General features: G+C 42.0%; 1 protein-coding gene across 1 annotated transcript in view; it reads left to right on the top strand.

Annotated features, from left to right (window-relative positions):
- LOC120034176 (forkhead box protein K2-like) overlaps positions 1-16,373 on the top strand; it is a 33,175-nt gene extending 16,802 nt beyond the window's left edge. Inside the window, exons 4-9 of the mRNA XM_038980640.1 lie at positions 8,645-8,791; positions 10,163-10,356; positions 13,072-13,268; positions 13,384-13,665; positions 13,920-14,117; positions 14,687-16,373. Of these exons, the coding sequence (XP_038836568.1) occupies positions 8,645-8,791; positions 10,163-10,356; positions 13,072-13,268; positions 13,384-13,665; positions 13,920-14,117; positions 14,687-14,904 (1,236 nt within the window). The 3' untranslated portion in view covers positions 14,905-16,373. The remainder of the gene's footprint in view (positions 1-8,644; positions 8,792-10,162; positions 10,357-13,071; positions 13,269-13,383; positions 13,666-13,919; positions 14,118-14,686) is intronic.
- The last annotated feature ends 1,231 nt before the right edge of the window (positions 16,374-17,604 follow it).

Genomic DNA, 17,604 nt, shown 5'->3' with positions numbered 1-17,604 from the left:
CATAACATGTTATCCCCGCCACTGTTTTGGTAAAAAGCTGAGGGATGGGGCTGGAGAAATGTAACCACTCTCAAATTCATAGATGGAGCTATGGATGCAAGAATTGACCAACCATGATATCAATATAGTTTTAATGTTATGAGGGTGTACAGTGTTTGTTTACATTTACTTTGTTTTAGTGCTGAGTAGGGTTGCACATTTTGGGGAATATTCAGAGGTGGAAACTTTCTGTGTGAATTAACGGGAATATTATGGTAATTAACGGATATCTATGCAAATTAATATTAATACCATTTAAATGTTTTTTTGCTTTGGATATATTTACCATATCATATGGAGACAGAAACATAAACCCTTTACCTCATCATAAGTAGACATAATTGCAAATGGTTAAATCCTTCCAATAGAGAAAAAAAAATACGAATTGAACTTTAATTAAATGAGTTGACTCTTCATGATTTCACTGAACAAAAAAAGAAAGGGAATATTGAATGATCCCCAATGATCTATCGCATTTCCCCAAAAACTTTTTCAACATACATCTGTAAAATTATAGTCTAGAAACTAAAGCCTTGGTTGTCTTCTTCTCAGGCTTCTCTGTCTTCTCCCTGGACCTCCTCAATGTCCACCTCTTGAACATCAGACTGAGGCCTCATCCTCACTGTCACTTTCCAACCTTGTTGAGGATGACTTGTTGTCAGGCTCAAAAAGCCTCAAATTTGCCCGGGTGGTCACCAATTTTTTTCAACTCTTGTATTGGTCAGCCTGTTGCGTGCTTTGGTGTGTGTGTTATGTGTGTTCCCAAACAAGGACCAGTTGCGATCTGAGATGGCTGATGTTGGTGGGATTTGGAGGCAACAGGGGAAAGAGCCTCATATCCACAAAGTCCCTTCCACCAGTTGGCTGATGAGATATGTTGTCATGACTGCCATGTTGCATCTCCATGCCAAAGCCCTTGCTTAGAAGTTTACTTCGCCAGACTGCAAATAACCGTGCCCTTATCAAGGCCAAGGTGGCGAGACACAGTAGTGATGACACCATAGGCCTTGTTGATCTCTGCACCAGACAGGATGCTCTTGCCAGCATACTTGGGGTCCAACATGTACGCTCGGCGTGTATGGGCTTCAGGAAGTAGTCTTCACGCTTTCTGATGTATTTCAGAACTGCAGTTTCCTCTGCTTGGAGCAACAATGAAGTGGACAGGGCAGTACAGATTTCTTCTCTTACATCTGCAAGCAGAGTCTGAACATCAGACAGGATGGCATTGTCTCCCTCAATCTGTGCAATGGCTATTGTTTTAGGTTTCAGGCTGCTTACCACTCTCTCCCAAAATACATTACCCAGGAGGATCTTCTTGAATGGGCTGTCCATATCGGCAGACTGTGATATATTCTTGGAGAGACTCCTTCCCCTCCAGGTTGTCATCAAACATGATGACAACACCACCCCAATGGGTGTTGCTGGGAAGCTTCAATGTGGTGCTCTTATTCTTCTCACTTTGCTTGGTGAGGTAGATTGCTTCTATAACTTGATGACCCTTCACATACCTAACCATTTCCTTGGCTCTCTCCATTGTTTTCAGTGCTATGATGTCCTTGAGGAGCAGATTCAATGCATGAGCAGCACAGCCAATGGGTGTGATGTGAGGGTAGGACTCTCCACTTTAGACCAAGCAGCGTTCATGTTCGCAGCCTTGTCTGTCACCAGTGCAAATACCTTCTGTGGTCCAAGGTCATTGATGACTGCCTTCAGCTCATCTGCAATGTAGAGACCGGTGTGTTTGTTGTCCCTTGTGTCTGTGCTCTTGTTGAATACTGGTTGAGGGGTGGAGATGTAGTTAATTATTCCTTGCCCACGAACATTCGACCACCCATCAGAGATGATTGCAATAGTCTGCTTTCTCTATGATTTGCTTGACCTTCACTTGAACTCTGATCTCTGCATCCAGCAAATGAGTAGATAAAGCATGTCTGGTTGGAGGGGTGTATGCTGGGCGAAAAACATTCAGAAATCTCTTCCAATACACATTGCCCGTGAGCACAAGTTGCATACACATCTTGAGCAAGACATTAACTTCTCTGGAATATGTGGGATGCAAGTGTCCCACATGGCCAACATCCAGTGAAAATTCAGAGCGCCAAATTCAAATAAATTACTATAAAAATTCAACTTTCATGAAATCACACATGCAATACACCAAATTAAAGCTACACTTGTTGTAAATCCAGCCAAAGTGTCAGATTTCAAAAAGGCTTTACGACGAAAGCACACCAAACGATTGTTAGGTCAGTACATAGTCACAGAAAAACACAGCCACTTTTCCAGCCAAAGAGAGGAGTCCCAAAAAGCAGAAATAGAGAAAATTAAATAGAGAAAATCTTCATCAGATGACACTCATAGGACTTCATGTTACACAATACATGTATGTTTTGTTCGATAAAGTTCATATTTATATCCAAAAATCTTATTTTACATTGGCTTGTTAGATTCAGTAGTTCCAAAACATGCAGTGATATTGCAGAGACACATGAATTCACAGAAATACGCATAATGAATGTTGATGAAAATACAGCTATTATACATGAAACTTTAGATACAGCGGTTGCATTAAGGAGAAGTGTCAGATTTCAAAAAAACTTTACAGAAAAAGCATAATCTGAGAACGGAGATCAGAGCCCAAACCAGCCAGAGAAATCTGCCATGTTGGGTAGTCAACATTATTGATAAAGAAAATTATAAAAATTCACTTACCTTTGATGATCTTCAACAGAATGCACTCCCAGGAATCGCAGTTCCACAATAAATGCTTGTTTTGTTCGATAATGTCCATCATTTATGTCCATTTATGTTCAATAGCTTCTTTTGTTAGGGCGTTTGGTAAACAATCCAAAAAAGCGATCTGGTCCATTCGGACAAAACGTTCAAAAGTTATATTACAGGTCGAAGAAACTTGTCAAACTAAGTATAGAATCAATCATTAGGATCATAAATGTTCAATATTGTTCCAACCGGAGAATTCTATTGTCTGTAGAAAAGCACTGGAACGAGAGAAACCTCATGTGAAAGCGCGTGACTGAGAATGAGGCTGTAGGCAGACCCCTTAGTAAAACATCTCTCATCCTTCACATGAGCAGCCTGAAACCACGTTCTAAAAACGGTTGACATCTAGTGGAAGCTTTAGGAAGTGAAAAAATACCCATATCTCATTGTATTTGATAGGGGTGAGTTCAAAAACTACAAACCTCAGATTTTCCACCTCCTGTTTGGATTTTTTCTCAGGTTTTTGCCAGCCACGAGTTATGTTATACTCACAGACTTGATTCAAACAGTTTTAGAAACTTCAGAGTGTTTTCTATCCAATACTAATACTAGTATGCATATATTAGCATCTGGGGCTGAGTAGGAGGCAGTTCACTCTGGGCACGCAATTCATCCAAAAGTGAAAATGCTGCTCCCTATCCGAAACAAGTTAAGCATGGCACTTTAGATAAACTTCTCCTTAATGCAACCGCTGTGTCAGATTTCAAAAAAGCTTTACTGAACAAGCACACCATGCAATAATCTGAGTACAGAGCTCAAACAAGCCATACAGATATCTGCCATGTTATGGAGTCGTCAAAGTCAGAAATAGCATTATATATATTCACTTGCCTTTGATGATCTTCATCAGAATGCACTCCCAGGAATCCCAGTTCCACAATAATTATTCGATAAAGTCCATTTATGTCCAAATACCTCCTTTTTGTTCGCACGTTTAGTACACAATCCAAACTCACGACGCGCGGGCAGGTCCAGGCGAAAGTTCAGACAGTCATATTACAGTTCGTAGAAACATGTCAAACTAAGTATAGAATCAATCTTTAGGATGTTTTTATCATAAATCTTCAATAATGTTCCAACCGGAGGATTCCTTTGTCTGTAGAATTGCAATGGAACGCAAGCTACCTCTCACGTGAACGCGCATGACCAGCTCATGCCACTCTGGCAGACCTCTGACTCATTCAGCTCCCATTCCCCCCTCCTTCACAGTAGAAGTATCAAACAAGGTTCTAAAGACTGTTGACATCTAGTGGAAGCCTTAGGAAGTGCAATATGACCCCATTTCCACTATCTTGGATAGGCAAAGAGTTGAAAAACTACAAACCTCAGATTTCCCACTTCCTGGTTGGATTTTTTCTCAGGTTTTTGCATGCCATATGAGTTCTGTTATACTCACAGACTTCATTCAAACAGTTTTAGAAACTTCAGAGTGCTTTCTATTATATGCATATTCTAGCTTTTAGGACTGAGTAGCAGGCAGTTTACTCTGGGCACTTTTTTATCCAAGCTACTCAATACTGCCCCTCTGTCCCGAAGAAGTTAACAAAAAATCATATGTCATATAACATATATTCACCCCACCCAGTATTGTAATCAAGACTTACCAGAAAGCATGTAGTCCTTGGCTCAGACAGTGTAGTAGTGTGGGCTCAATAGCATCTCATTAGTGTGCAAGATCTTGAGAATCAGCTGTACATGTGATGGAAGAATGCACTGTGCATGCAGAGGGTTGCAACTTGAATTGGGGATAGACCTAAATATGCCACAAGACCTAGAATTGCCTTGTGTATCCCTCAAAAAGGTTCACTGTTATAAGCAAACTTTTTTTTATTTTTTAAAGAAAAATTCCAAATATTCCTGGGCTTAACTTCCCAATTTCTGGAAAGTTTCCGCCACTTTGCAACTCTAGTGCTGAGGGATTAGTGCTTTTTGGGGTCGTTTTGGCTCTATTATAAATAAAACAAATCACGGTTTTGATAATACAATTGTCATTAAATGCACTATGCGTTATGTGGATTGAATGATGTAACAACACAGAATAAAACATTTAACAAAAGTCCCATGATGGTAGTGACTGCACATTACTGTACTTATTAACCATCATTTATTTACATTACTATTTACTTTATAAATATTTAAAATATTTCAGTTGTTGGGTATATTACATTTAGTTTTATTTGATGACTTTTTATTATTTAATTCCAAGTCATCGTCTCATCTCTATAAGAGCTGCTGTCTGACATAATCAGTATTTTAATAGTTCTTGAGTAAATAATGCATACTTTTACAACTGCTGAATATCAACTATCAATCACTTAGATCATGTATTTTCAGGTAGAGATACCTTTCAAAGCAACTGCTCCCTATGCCGCTCGCTCGCGTGTCTTCTGTCTCTTCTCTCCCTCTGTGTGCCCCACACAGACTGGACAAGTAGGCGTGACATTATTTATGGTCATGTTGGTTAATTACTGCGCTAATCTATGTGGAATATTGGCCTGTTGGAAACTACAACTCTACTATATCACACAGTTTGGACTTGATCCGATTTATCTCGATTGTTTTTTTTACATATCTGATCTTTCGGTTAATTGCTCAACACTACTTTGTTTACAAACATTGGAGTAAAACAAGTTTATTTGGAGTTTGGATGGGGTATGACAGTTGAACTAAGCTCGAGGCATTTAAGTTATATTCTTCAAGAATCAATGGGTACTGCAACTGTAGATTGCCCTTTTTAAATAACTGCACACTTGAATTAATTGGAGAGGAAAGGTAGTCATGTGTCTGCCTGTTTTGGCATTTTAACTGATGCATGTGACAAAACAAACCCATGATTTGTTGTCATCAAGTTTAATTTGTTACATGCTTCGTAGACTAACAGTGAAATGCTTACTACGGATTATTTTCCAACAATGCAGAGTTAAAGATGAGATGAAAAATAATATACAAAATTGAGATAGTGACACGAAGAATAAAAACACAGTGAATAACAAATAGAAATAGCATGGCTATACATATAGGGAGTACCTGTACCGAGTCGATGTGCAAGGGTACGAGGTAATTGAGGTAGCTATGTAATGTACATACAGGTAGGGGTAAAGTGACTAGGCAACAGGATAGATAATGGGCAGTAGCAGATGTGCAAAAAAGGGTAAGTCCTGGTAGCCATTTGATTGGCTACCAGGTAGTCCTGGTAGCCATTTGATTAGCTATTTAGCAGTCTTGTTTAGATGTCTTGGGGATAGAAGCTGTTCAGGGTTCTGTTGATTTCAGACTTGGTGCATTGGTACTGCTTGCCGTGCAGTAGCAAAGAGAACACGTCTGTGGCTTGGGTGGGTGGCTGTCTTTGAGAATGTTTTGGGCCTTCCTCTGACACCGTCTGGTATAGAGGCCCCAAGTGAGTCAAGATGCTGTCGATGGTGCCGCTGTAGAACTTTTAGAGGATCTGAGGGCCCATGCCAAATCTTTTCAGCCTCCTGAGGGGGAAGAGGCGTTGTCGTGCCCTCTTCACAACTGTTGGTGTGTTTGGACCATGATAGATCCTTCATGATGTGGACACCGAGGAACTTGAACCTCTCGATCCACTACAGGCCTGTCGATGTGAATGGGGGTGTGCTCACCCCTACGTTTCCTCTAGTCCACGATCAACTCACTTGTCTTAGACGTTGAGGGAAAGGTTGTTGTCCTGTGAATGGGAGTGTGTCCAGGGTTTCTGAGATGATGGTGTTGATGTGAGTCATGACCAGCCTTTCAAAGCATTTGATTGCTACAGATGTGAGTGCTACGGGGTGATCGTCATTTAGACAGGTTACCTTGGCATTCTTGGGCACAGGGACTATGCTGCCCTACCAAGCAAAAAGTCAGTAACTGCTCATAGCGTGGAACTGAGAAATATGTTTTTTTATTTACGTTGGTTTCACAGTAACGTTATGCAGTTACTGCTAACATGACCCGCATTTTCTCCAAAACACAATACAATAGAGGCAGGATACTTGTCCACATGATTAAGCATGTATTTAATGTAGCAAAAAATGACTAACTCATTTTTGACCAAATGAGCAGTTACTGCCTTTGATTGATAGGGCAGAATTGTGGTCTGCTTGAAACATGTATTAGAGGGAGAGGTTGAAAATATCAGTGAAGACCCTTTCCTGCTTGGCAGCTCATGCTCTGAGGATGTGTCCTGGTAATCTGTCTGGCCTTGTGAATGTTTACCTGTTTAAAGGTATTACTCACATTGGCTATGGAGAGTGTGATCACACAGTCATTTGGAACAGCTGGTGCTCTCACGCATGGTTCAGTGTATCTTGCCTCAAAGCGAGCATAGAAGGCATTTAGCTCGTCTGGTAGGCTCGTATCACTGAGCAGCTCATGGCTGGGTTTCCCTTCGTAACCTGTGATAGTTTGTAAGCCCTGCCACATCTGACGTGTGTCAGAGCTGGTGTAGTAGGATTTGATCTTAGTTCTGTATTGACGCTTTGCTTGTTTGATGGTTCGTCGGAGGGTGTAGTGAAATTTCTTACAAGCATTTGGGTTTGTGTCCCGCTCCCTGAAAGAAGCAACTCTAGCCTTTAGCGCAGTGCTGATGTTGCCTGTAATCCATGGCTTCTGGTTGGGATATGTACATATGGTCACTGTGGGCATGTCGTTTGAGTTTGTTTTATTTTTACAGGGACAGTGCACATTAATCAACGCTTCAGTAAAAGTGCCGGTTTTAGCCAGCCGGCAATTTTTTTTAACCGCAGTCCCTGGGCAGGTTTTCGATGCACTTATTAATGAAGCCAGTGACTGATGCCATCGGATGAAGCCCGGTACATATTCCAGTCTGTGCCTTCAAAACAGACCTGTAGCTTAGCATCCGCTTCACCGGACCACTTCCGGTCACTTGAGTGAGTCACTGGTACTTCTTGTTTGAGTTTTTGCTTGTAAGCAGGAATCAAGAGGATAGAGTTATGGTCAGATTTGCTAAATGGAGAGAGAGAGAGATGTGCATTTCTGTGTTTGGAGTAAAGGTGATCTCGAGTTTTTTTCACCTCTAGTTGCACAGGTGACATGCTGGTAGAAATGAGGTAAAACGTATTTCAGTTTCCTGCATTCAAATCACGGCCACTAGGAATGTCACCTCTGGGTGAGCATTTTCTTGTTTGCTTAGGGTCTTATACAGCTCATTGAGTCCAGTCTTATTGCCAGCATCGGTTTATGGTGGTAGAAAAATATAATGATAACTCTCTTGGTAAATAGTATGGTCTACAGCTTATCATAAGGTATTCTAACGTGAGCAGAACCTCGAAGAGACGCACACTCCCTCCCCCTGAGCTTCCCCGATGCTGCCGTTCTGTCATGCCGATGTATAGAAAAACCAGCTAGATTAATATTTTCCTTGTTCCACCACGACTCAGAGAACATAGGATATTACAGTTCTTCAGATCACGTTGATGGGATAGTCTCAAACAGAGCTCGTCCAGTGATTGCACATTAGCCAGTAGCGCCGCCTACTTCTCAGTGTCATGGATTTGGGCCTGGTCTGGGATAATCAATATGTCCTTCGACTCATTGCAGTAAAAGTCCTCATCCAAATCGAGGTTGGTGATGGCTTTTCTGGTTTCCAGAAGCTCTTTTCGGTCATAGGAAACGATGGTGTAAACATTGATGTAAACATTATGTACAAAAAAAGTTACGATCAACGCCCAAAAACACAAAATAGTTCAATTGGCCAGGAGCCCGTGAAACGGCTGCTATTCCCTCCAGTGCCATTGCTCACAATATGTGCTTTGCTACCTAGTAAATGACACCCTTTCTCCCTTCCTCTTCTTTTTCCCTTTAGGATGATTCCAAACCGCCATACTCATATGCACAACTGATAGTCCAAGCCATTACAATGGCACAGGACAAGCAGCTCACACTAAATGGAATATACACTCACATCACCAAAAACTACCCCTACTACAGGACTGCAGACAAAGGCTGGCAGGTGAGAAATGGCGTCTTTCAATACAAATAATTTCAGTGAAAATGGTGTATGTGAGGGAAAAGATCTGAACCTGTTTTGAATAGCATTAGGATACCACCACATGGTTATATTTGAAATATCTCAAAAACCAGAGCATAGCCCCTTGATTTTTTCCCACATTTTCTTGTTTCAACATGGATCAACATTGTAGTTACTCCACAATACTAACTTAATTGACAGAGGGAAAAGAAGTCTGTACAGAATACAAATATACCAAAACATGCATCCTGTTTGCAACTAGGCACTAAAGTAATACTTGGCAAAGCAATTACATTTTTGTCCTGAATACAAAGTGTTTGGGGCAAATCCAATCCAATACAACACATTACTCAGTACCACACTCCATATTTTCAAGCATAGTGGTGGCTGCATCATGTTATGGGTATGCTTGTAATTGTTAAGAACTGGAGAATAAATGGAATGGAGCTAAACACAGGCATAATCCTAGAGCAGGGGTACTCTTCTCTTACCGTATGAGGTCCAGAGGCTGCTGGTTTACAGTTCTACCTGATAATTAATTGCACACACCTGGTGTCCCAGGTCTAAATCAGTCCCTGATTAGAGGGAAATAATGGAAAAAATGCAGTGGAACTGGTTTTGAGGTCGAGAGTCCTAGAGGAAATCCTGTTTCTCTCTGACGCTGGGAGATGAATTCACCTTTCAGCAGGATAGTAATCTAAAACACAAGGCCAAATCTTCACTGGAGTTGCTTACAAAGAAGTCCGTGAATGTGGCGGAGTTAGTTTTGACTTAAATCTGCTTGAAAATTTATGGCAAGACCTGAAAATGGTTGTCTAGCAATGATCAACAACCAATTTTGACAGAGCTTGAAGAATTTTGAAAAGAATAATGGGCAAGTGTTGCACAATCCAGGTGTGGAAAGCTCTTCGATGCGTACCCAGAAAGACTCACAGCCCTAATTGCTGCCAAAGGTGTTTCTACAAAGTATTGACTCACTTAATAATTATGTAAATTAGATTACTATTTAATTTTCAATCGATCAGCAAAGATTTCTAAAAACAGGTTTATTGTGTGTAGATGAGTGAGACTTTTTAAATACATTTTGAATTCAAGCTGTAACACAACAAAATGTGGAATAAGTAAAGGGGTATGAATACTTTCTGAAGGCACTGTATATTAAGATGTGCTTTGACTAATATGCAACCTTGTAAAAGTACACATTCACTTTGGCTTCAAACTGAAGGGCGGTACATGGCTTATCCCATCTGTTTCCATGTTGTTTTTGAGCATGTGCCATTGATGAACTGTGACGTGAATAACAGCCTTGGCTGCAGTGTGTTCGTACTAACACGACGGCGTATTCTGTTGTAGAACTCGATCCGTCACAATCTGTCACTGAACCGCTACTTTATTAAAGTAGCCAGATCGCAGGAGGAACCGGGCAAGGGCTCGTTCTGGAGGATAGACCCGTCCTCAGAGGGCAAGCTCATGGAGCAGGCCTTCAGGAAACGAAGGCCGCGGGGTGTGCCCTGCTTCAGGACCCCCCTCGGACCCCTCTCCTCCAGGTATGGACCTACTCACTCAGGTTTCAGTCACACGATGAGCTTGCTGCATGCTTTACTGCAGGGGTCTCCATCTGGTTGCTCGCAGCCCATCTATCCACAAATCCTCATTTGACATTATCCCATCCCTAGTTAGCTCCAATTGGCCTAAACAAGCCAAATGTAACACTATCTGCCAATTAATTTCCAGCAATAGTTCCCCTGTATGTCTGTAGTGCACACATTTCTCTTCCATTCACTTTGTGTAGCCAGTAAGAGATAATGATAACTGTCTTCTGGGTAGATGGTAGGCTTGGGCGGCATACCGTATACCGGGGTATTTGGAAACAGCCAAGGCATAGTTTTTCAGTACCGTCAATACCATTGAAACTATTTCTTTTAAGTTTTTCAATATTTTGTTACTTTTTAAGTAAATACCTGCAGTCAGCTTGTGTAATATGTTAGGAGATGAAGCATATCGCGTTCTTAATTTCACCTGTCACAATATTTTACATTATGAAGCATAGTTCCCAGAACAGTTGAGCCAGTCATGTGGGGCGGCAGGTAGGTGGTTAGAGTTGGGCCAGTAACCGAAAAGGTTGCTAGATCGAGTCCCTGAGCTGCCACGGTAAAAATCTGTCATTCTGCTCCTGAACTGTTGCTAAGCCATCATTGTAAATAGGAATTTGTTCTTAACTGACTTGCCTAGTTAAATAAAAAAATAAAAAAAATAAAGTGTTTGTAAATAGCACAATGGGAGAAAGCGCGAGCAGTTGGTTCCAGCTGTGTATTGACAGGGGTCGCGTTTTATATTGACAGTCAAGTGTTTTTTTTTTTTTTTCCTTTAATAGAGGGATCAGGGACATGCAACTATAGTTTTCCTTCACAGAAAACACATTCGGCAGAAAATAGCTTCATTTTCATCAGATGACAACAGAAGTGCAACTCTATTTAGCAAGTAAATGGGCTTACAATGAAAAAGCAAGGTCTTTTTTGCAAAAAAAGCTACATTTCCTAATGTTTTGCTTAAAGTTAATCTTGCATTTTACTGGAGAAAAGTAGTCTGGCTACACTGAGTAAAGTACTGGAGAAAAGTAGTCTGGCTACACTGAGTAAAGTACTGGAGAAAAGTAGTCTGGCTACACTGAGTAAAGTACTGGAGAAAAGTAGTCTGGCTACACTGAGTAAAGTACTGGAGAAAAGTAGTCTGGCTACACTGAGTAAAGTACTGGAGAAAAGTAGTCTGGCTACACTGAGTAAAGTACTGGAGAAAAGCAGCTCAACATCAGTCAGTGCTGTCTGCTGATAGAAAGCCTATGAATTCTCATCTGAGTGGAGAAATGCAACTGAAGCACAAAATGTGTCTGATGCCGAGCAGAAATTACAATAAGAAGCATTTTACATCTGCGTTTACAAAACGTAGCAAGATAATCATTTTTTTATTTTTTTCCTGTGAGAAAAAGCAGAATTCTGCGTTAAAGCACAATACTATGTTTAACTTGCTAGTTATCGAAGTATGTGGCTGAATTAATAGGGTGACGGGGCATCATATAGTGTTAGAGAACTCAAAGCCCTTTGGATTAGTTATTTGTACAGCTGCCACTATCTTGATATCCTTGTGCTTTTTCTCCTCTCCGTTCTCGGGCCGTCTTCTCCTCCCCAGGCCCGTTGCCCTAGTGACTCCAGACTCCACATACACAGCATGTACACAGTTCTGTTCTGTTCGTCCTTCAGACAAGCATGTTTCAAAACGTTGTTCATTTGCACAATGTCTCTCATTTACATTTGCTTGTAAATGTCCAAACTCACCAAAAATGACATTCAGTAGCTCCTATCTAGGCAATCCAGCTCATAAAGTTATATGTGTATGTCTTTGCAATTCGTTTGCGCTCTTTAGCGTATTTAGTTGGCATCCTCCATGGAAATGTTCCATTACTTGTGCAAATTTTGTTAAGACGGCCAATTGTTTTTTTTATTTATAAAAAAAATTGGTGCGTCCTTGTGTACTAAGCCGGTAATACCGTATATCCCGGGATGCAAGCAAAACGGTATGACAATATGAAAGTATGGATACTGCCCAACTCTAGGAGACAAAAATACTTTCCCCAAACCCTTCTCAATTAAATGTTAATGGAAAAGCAGGCTTACCTGGTAGAATTCTATCATGATTATTTGATCAATCGGGTGGGCTTTTTTTGTGTGCAAACTCTGTCATGACATGCAGCAGCAAAAACATTGCTAGACCAGCACAGTCCTCTCTCGCAAAATTCTCAATTAAAGTGGTATTGCATGCAAATCAAAATGATTTTTTTTCCAGACCCCAAAAATGATCTTAAATGTGATTTTAAGTATTGGCGTGGACTCAGAACAGCACATTTCATTGTTTCTCTAAGAATAATTGTAATTTTGAGTGAAAAACGGTAAAAAAAAATCCCAAACCGGGAAAAATATAACGGGACTGAATTTGGGAAAATACTGTGTATTTGATGCTAGGAAAAAATGTAGTATTTTGTGATATGTTTCATAATTTAAAGTAGCTCTCATGATATAAAAGGTTGGACACCTCAGCTTTACTGTTAGATTGACATGTTTGTACCATCCCCTTGTGGCCATATGTGGTCACTATAATATTCCCATTGGGAAAGTGTGACTATGGTGGAGTGTGACTAGGGTGGTAAATTTCAATGCATATGTAAATCTAGGGCATTTTTAAAGTCTATCTGCTTTTCCCTTTCACAGGAGTGCCCCAGTCTCCCCTAATCACTCTGGGGTGCTCTCGGCCCACTCGAGTGGGGTACAGACCCCTGACAGCCTATCCCGAGAGGGTTCCCCTGTCCCCATGGAACCAGAGCCCGCTCCGGCCCCGCCCCCTGCCACAGCAGTCCAGCCCAAACTAGCTGTCATCCAGGAGGCCCGCTTTGCACAGAGTACACCAGGTGAGAGACGCCCATTTTTGTCCAATCACATTGTTGGAGTCTTCTCCAATCCTATGTACAAATGTGCAGTCGTCACATGTGGATCCTCCGTTAAAGAAAGCTATTGTTTGTCCAGGCTCCCCTCTCAACAGCCAGCCAGTGCTCATCACGGTTCAGCGTCAATTACCTCAGACCATAAAGCCGGTGACCTATGCCATGGCCACGCCTGTGACTACCAGCACCAACCAGAACCAGCAGCCCGTCATGCAGACGGTGCACGTCGTCCACCAGATCCCTGCTATGTCTGTCACCAGCGTGGCCGGGCTCAGCACCGCCAACACCTACACAGTGGCCACCCCCGCCATGGTCACCCTCCAGACTGAGCCCCTGGAGAACGGAGACTACTCAGAGGCCAAAGGTGAGGGCAGGGAAGGAGTATGGTGTGTGTGTAGATGGACAGATTGTGTTGACTCAAGGTAGTAGTGGTTTCAGCCAGGTTTACGTAGGTCTGTTTTACCCTTGGCTAAGGCACCTGTGTCTGTGTGTGTATATGTGTTGTCTTAGTAAATGTGAAATGTATCTCATGTTGATCAGTTATTGTAGTGCTTGTTTGGTGTTAGTTATGTTATTAGAAGTCATTGACATCTCTTTTTTTTCTATGTTTGTCTCTAGTAAAAGTAGAATCTGTTCCAACCATCTCCCACGCCTCTATAGGCGGTGGCAGTCGCATCATCCAGACAACCCAGTCGACCACGCCCTTACAGACGCTGACCTTAGTGCAGCAGCAGCCGCCCCTGGGCCAGCACCAGCTCCCCATAAAGACCATCACACAGAACGGCACCCACCTGATGCCAATGCAGGCCGCTGCAGGTGAGACACTGACTTAGAATGGATCCTGTCAAAGCGCTTTATCCCCATCTGTAGTCTACCACTGCTCTGACCCCATCTGTAGTCTACCACTGCTCTGACCCCATCTGTAGTCTACCACTGCTCTGACCCCATCTGTAGTCTACCACTGCTCTGACCCCATCTGTAGTCTACCACTGCTCTGACCCCATCTGTAGTCTACCACTGCTCTGACCCCATCTGTAGTCTACCACTGCTCTGACCCCATCTGTAGTCTACCACTGCTCTGACCCCATCTGTAGTCTACCACTGCTCTTGACCCCATCTGTAGTCTACCACTGTTGTGAGTAGTCCCTAGTAGTTTGTTTAATTAACTAGAATTCATGCAGCATACTTGTCAGTGCTGCTCTGCAGTGTGTTTGTATCTCGAAGGGCCATATGAATCCCTGTCTGGCTAGTTTCCTACACTGTTTGGAAAAGTACACTTTTTATTGGCATATGTTCTAAGACGTTAGATTACTTAGCAGAGTATTCCATCAATTCCGCCACTGAAATATTTCTATTTTTTTCCTCATCTTCCTCCCTATGTTCAGCCACAGCTGTTGCGAGTCCTCTCCACTTGCTGGCCACTCACGCCTCCGCTTCAGCCTCCCTCCCGACCAAACGACAGAATGGAGCCCAGGCGGCCAGCGATCAGCCCAGCGCTAAGCGCATCAAAACAGAGGAAGGGGACAGCGCCACCCCCACCGCAACACGCGCAGCAGACACGGACTCGTCGGCAGCCAATGACCAAGCCAGCCACCACAACTAGTCTTCTGCAACTACACCACCATCTTGTTTTTTTTCTCCTTTCCTACCATTTATTCCCCCTTCTTCCATTGACTCCCAAGGTGCCAAAAGGAGAAGATTTTCAGTTGGGTTTAACCATTGTAGAGGATTGGAAAATATGACCACCCCTTTAAAAAAAAAAAAAAAAAGACTGAAGAGAACATTTAGTTGAGATTTGAAAAATGGACAACTAGGACAAAGAAGAACTCTAATTTGAAGGTACCCCTGTGAGACATCGCCACGGAGGAGGATGACGACTACTCCAAGACCACAGGAAGCCTTAACAACAATTAACCTTTAACATGATGAGCTGAACTTTGACCACCTGCAGCGAGCAGTTTGAGGCCCATGTTAGCCCGGCGGTCGCGCGGCACCTCTGTCTCAACTACCTCAGTGCAGATTGGGGCCACGGCCAAGGGCACCACTCAACGGACCCATGGGATGACTGGATGAAGTGACCAACTAGCAGCATGACAAGCATTTGATGCAAACATGACATGTCAATGAGTGCATTCAGAAAAAGGGATCAAAACAGTCGGAGCCAATTCCTGGACCTTTGGCAGCTAGCCTTTCATATACTGACCTAGCCTTATTGCAGCTGCAAGTAGAAATGCAGTATTTTGTTGTTCGTATGTGGACCATAGGATCTGTTTTGGATGTATTTTCATTTATATAGGTAAAAAAAGTAACAATAATTTAAATAAAGCATACAGCAGTGGGGTCAATGACATTTCAATCACTCTACCTGAACTTTAAAATTCTCGCTGTTAGTTTGTATGTGTTTTTTTTCCCTGTTAAGTGTAGTTTCTTTTTACAATTCTATCAATGGAGTGTTTTTTTCCCCCCTGTCAAATCCACGTTCTGTCATATCCAAATCAATTTGCTTTGTTACACTTACATATTTTCATACTTGCACAGATAACCAGTAAGATATAAACATATTAATTCCATGTGTAGTTGATCAGATGCCTCCTCATCGAGCTTTCATGTAACAGACTACAGAAAAGTACCTGAGCCGTTAACACTTGAATCCTTAGTTGAAACAATACCAAGGTGGTCACTCCGCCTCTGTTTTTGGTAAAAAGCTGAGGGATGGGCCTGGAGAAATGTAACCACTCTCAAATTGACAGACGAGCCTATGGATGCAAGGACCGACTATCCATGATATCAAAATTGTGGTTTTAACCATGTTTTGAGACTACCGTGCTTTACATTTACATTGTTTACAAACATTGGCGTAGAACAAGTTTATATTCTGGATTCTGATGGGGTACGAGAGTTGAACTAAGCTCATTAGGCGTTCATAAGTTATTATTCAAGAATCGATCGGTATATATCATTCATTTAAGTCAGAAAATGGATGTAGCAACTAAGGATTCTAGCTTTAACTGTACATTTAACAGAAGAAAAGAGCTGCTTAAAGCCAGACCAGATCTGCACTTGGTAAAATGTTTTTCTCTCGTTATCCTTGGCTGTGGTGACTTCGGTGTGGACAGACCCTTTGCTTGATTATTTTATTCTGTTCCGACAACCTGACGAGTCTGTCTTCAGATTGTATATGTTCCAAACTAAAGAAGATACGAGTGATGGATATTTGTTCCACTTCAGTGGATAAATGCTTTTTTTTATTTTATATAAATTAATTTAAAACCTTTCACACTATTTTACTTGTCCAAAGGTTTCACCACAACAGTGATCAGATCTTCTGCTCTTAGTACGCATTTAATTCACAGATGTTTCAGGGACAACACGCCAGAGCAGCTGATGGCAGACTTTACTTAGAATGGCCACGTGCTGCTTCTATTGCCTCTGACCAGATTATCGTCCTTCAGTTATACATGTTGAATAGCTGCCGTTCAACAACAACCAGCAGGTGATTGCTAACAGCCCACGGCCACCCGTTCCTTTTAGCCGTTCATCTTTCTGGTGTTCCCCCCCTAACAATACAACTAGAGAATGACACACCATAGCCTCTTTTGCTGAGGATTTGCCATTTAGCACACAAGACATTCACTTGTGATTGAAGCGTTGTTTAGTTGCCTTTTGACAGCTTCCGTAGGGAAATTCAAGATCTGCAAAATTAGACATGCTTTCTTTTAAACCCCTTTTATTGTATTGGTCATTGTGTGAATTAGGATTTTGACAGTGCCCCAATTGACCACAGAGGGGCAGTATTGGCATGGTAAGCCAAACCTGCCTTCGCATCACATACACTGCACAAAACATAAGATCACCTTCCTAATACTGAGTTGCAGAACCCTCCCCACCCAGGACTTTGCTCTCAGAACAGACTCAATTCGTCGGGGCATGGACTCTACAAGGTGTCGAAAGCGTTCCACAGGGATTCCACAAGCATTTCGCTACACCCGCAATATCATCTGCAAAATGTGTATGTGACCAATACAATTTGATTTGATTTGGCCCATGTTGACTCCAATACTTCCCACAGTTGTCAAGTTGGCTGGATGTCCTTTTGGTGGTGGACTTCTTGATACACATGGGAAATTGAGCGTGAAAAACCCAGCAGCGTTGCAGTTCTTGACAAACCGGTGCACTTACTACCATAACCTGTTCAAAGGCACTCATTATTTTGTCTTGCCCATTCACCCTCAATGGCACACATACACAATCTGTGTCACAATTGACTCAAGGCTTAAAAAATATTCTTTAACCGGTCACCCCC

This window comes from Salvelinus namaycush, chromosome 41 (genome assembly GCF_016432855.1).
Source record: "Salvelinus namaycush isolate Seneca chromosome 41, SaNama_1.0, whole genome shotgun sequence".
Taxonomy (NCBI): domain Eukaryota; kingdom Metazoa; phylum Chordata; class Actinopteri; order Salmoniformes; family Salmonidae; genus Salvelinus; species Salvelinus namaycush.
The sequence above is the reverse complement of the archived record's forward strand: the minus strand, read 5'-3'. Positions and strand labels throughout refer to the sequence as shown.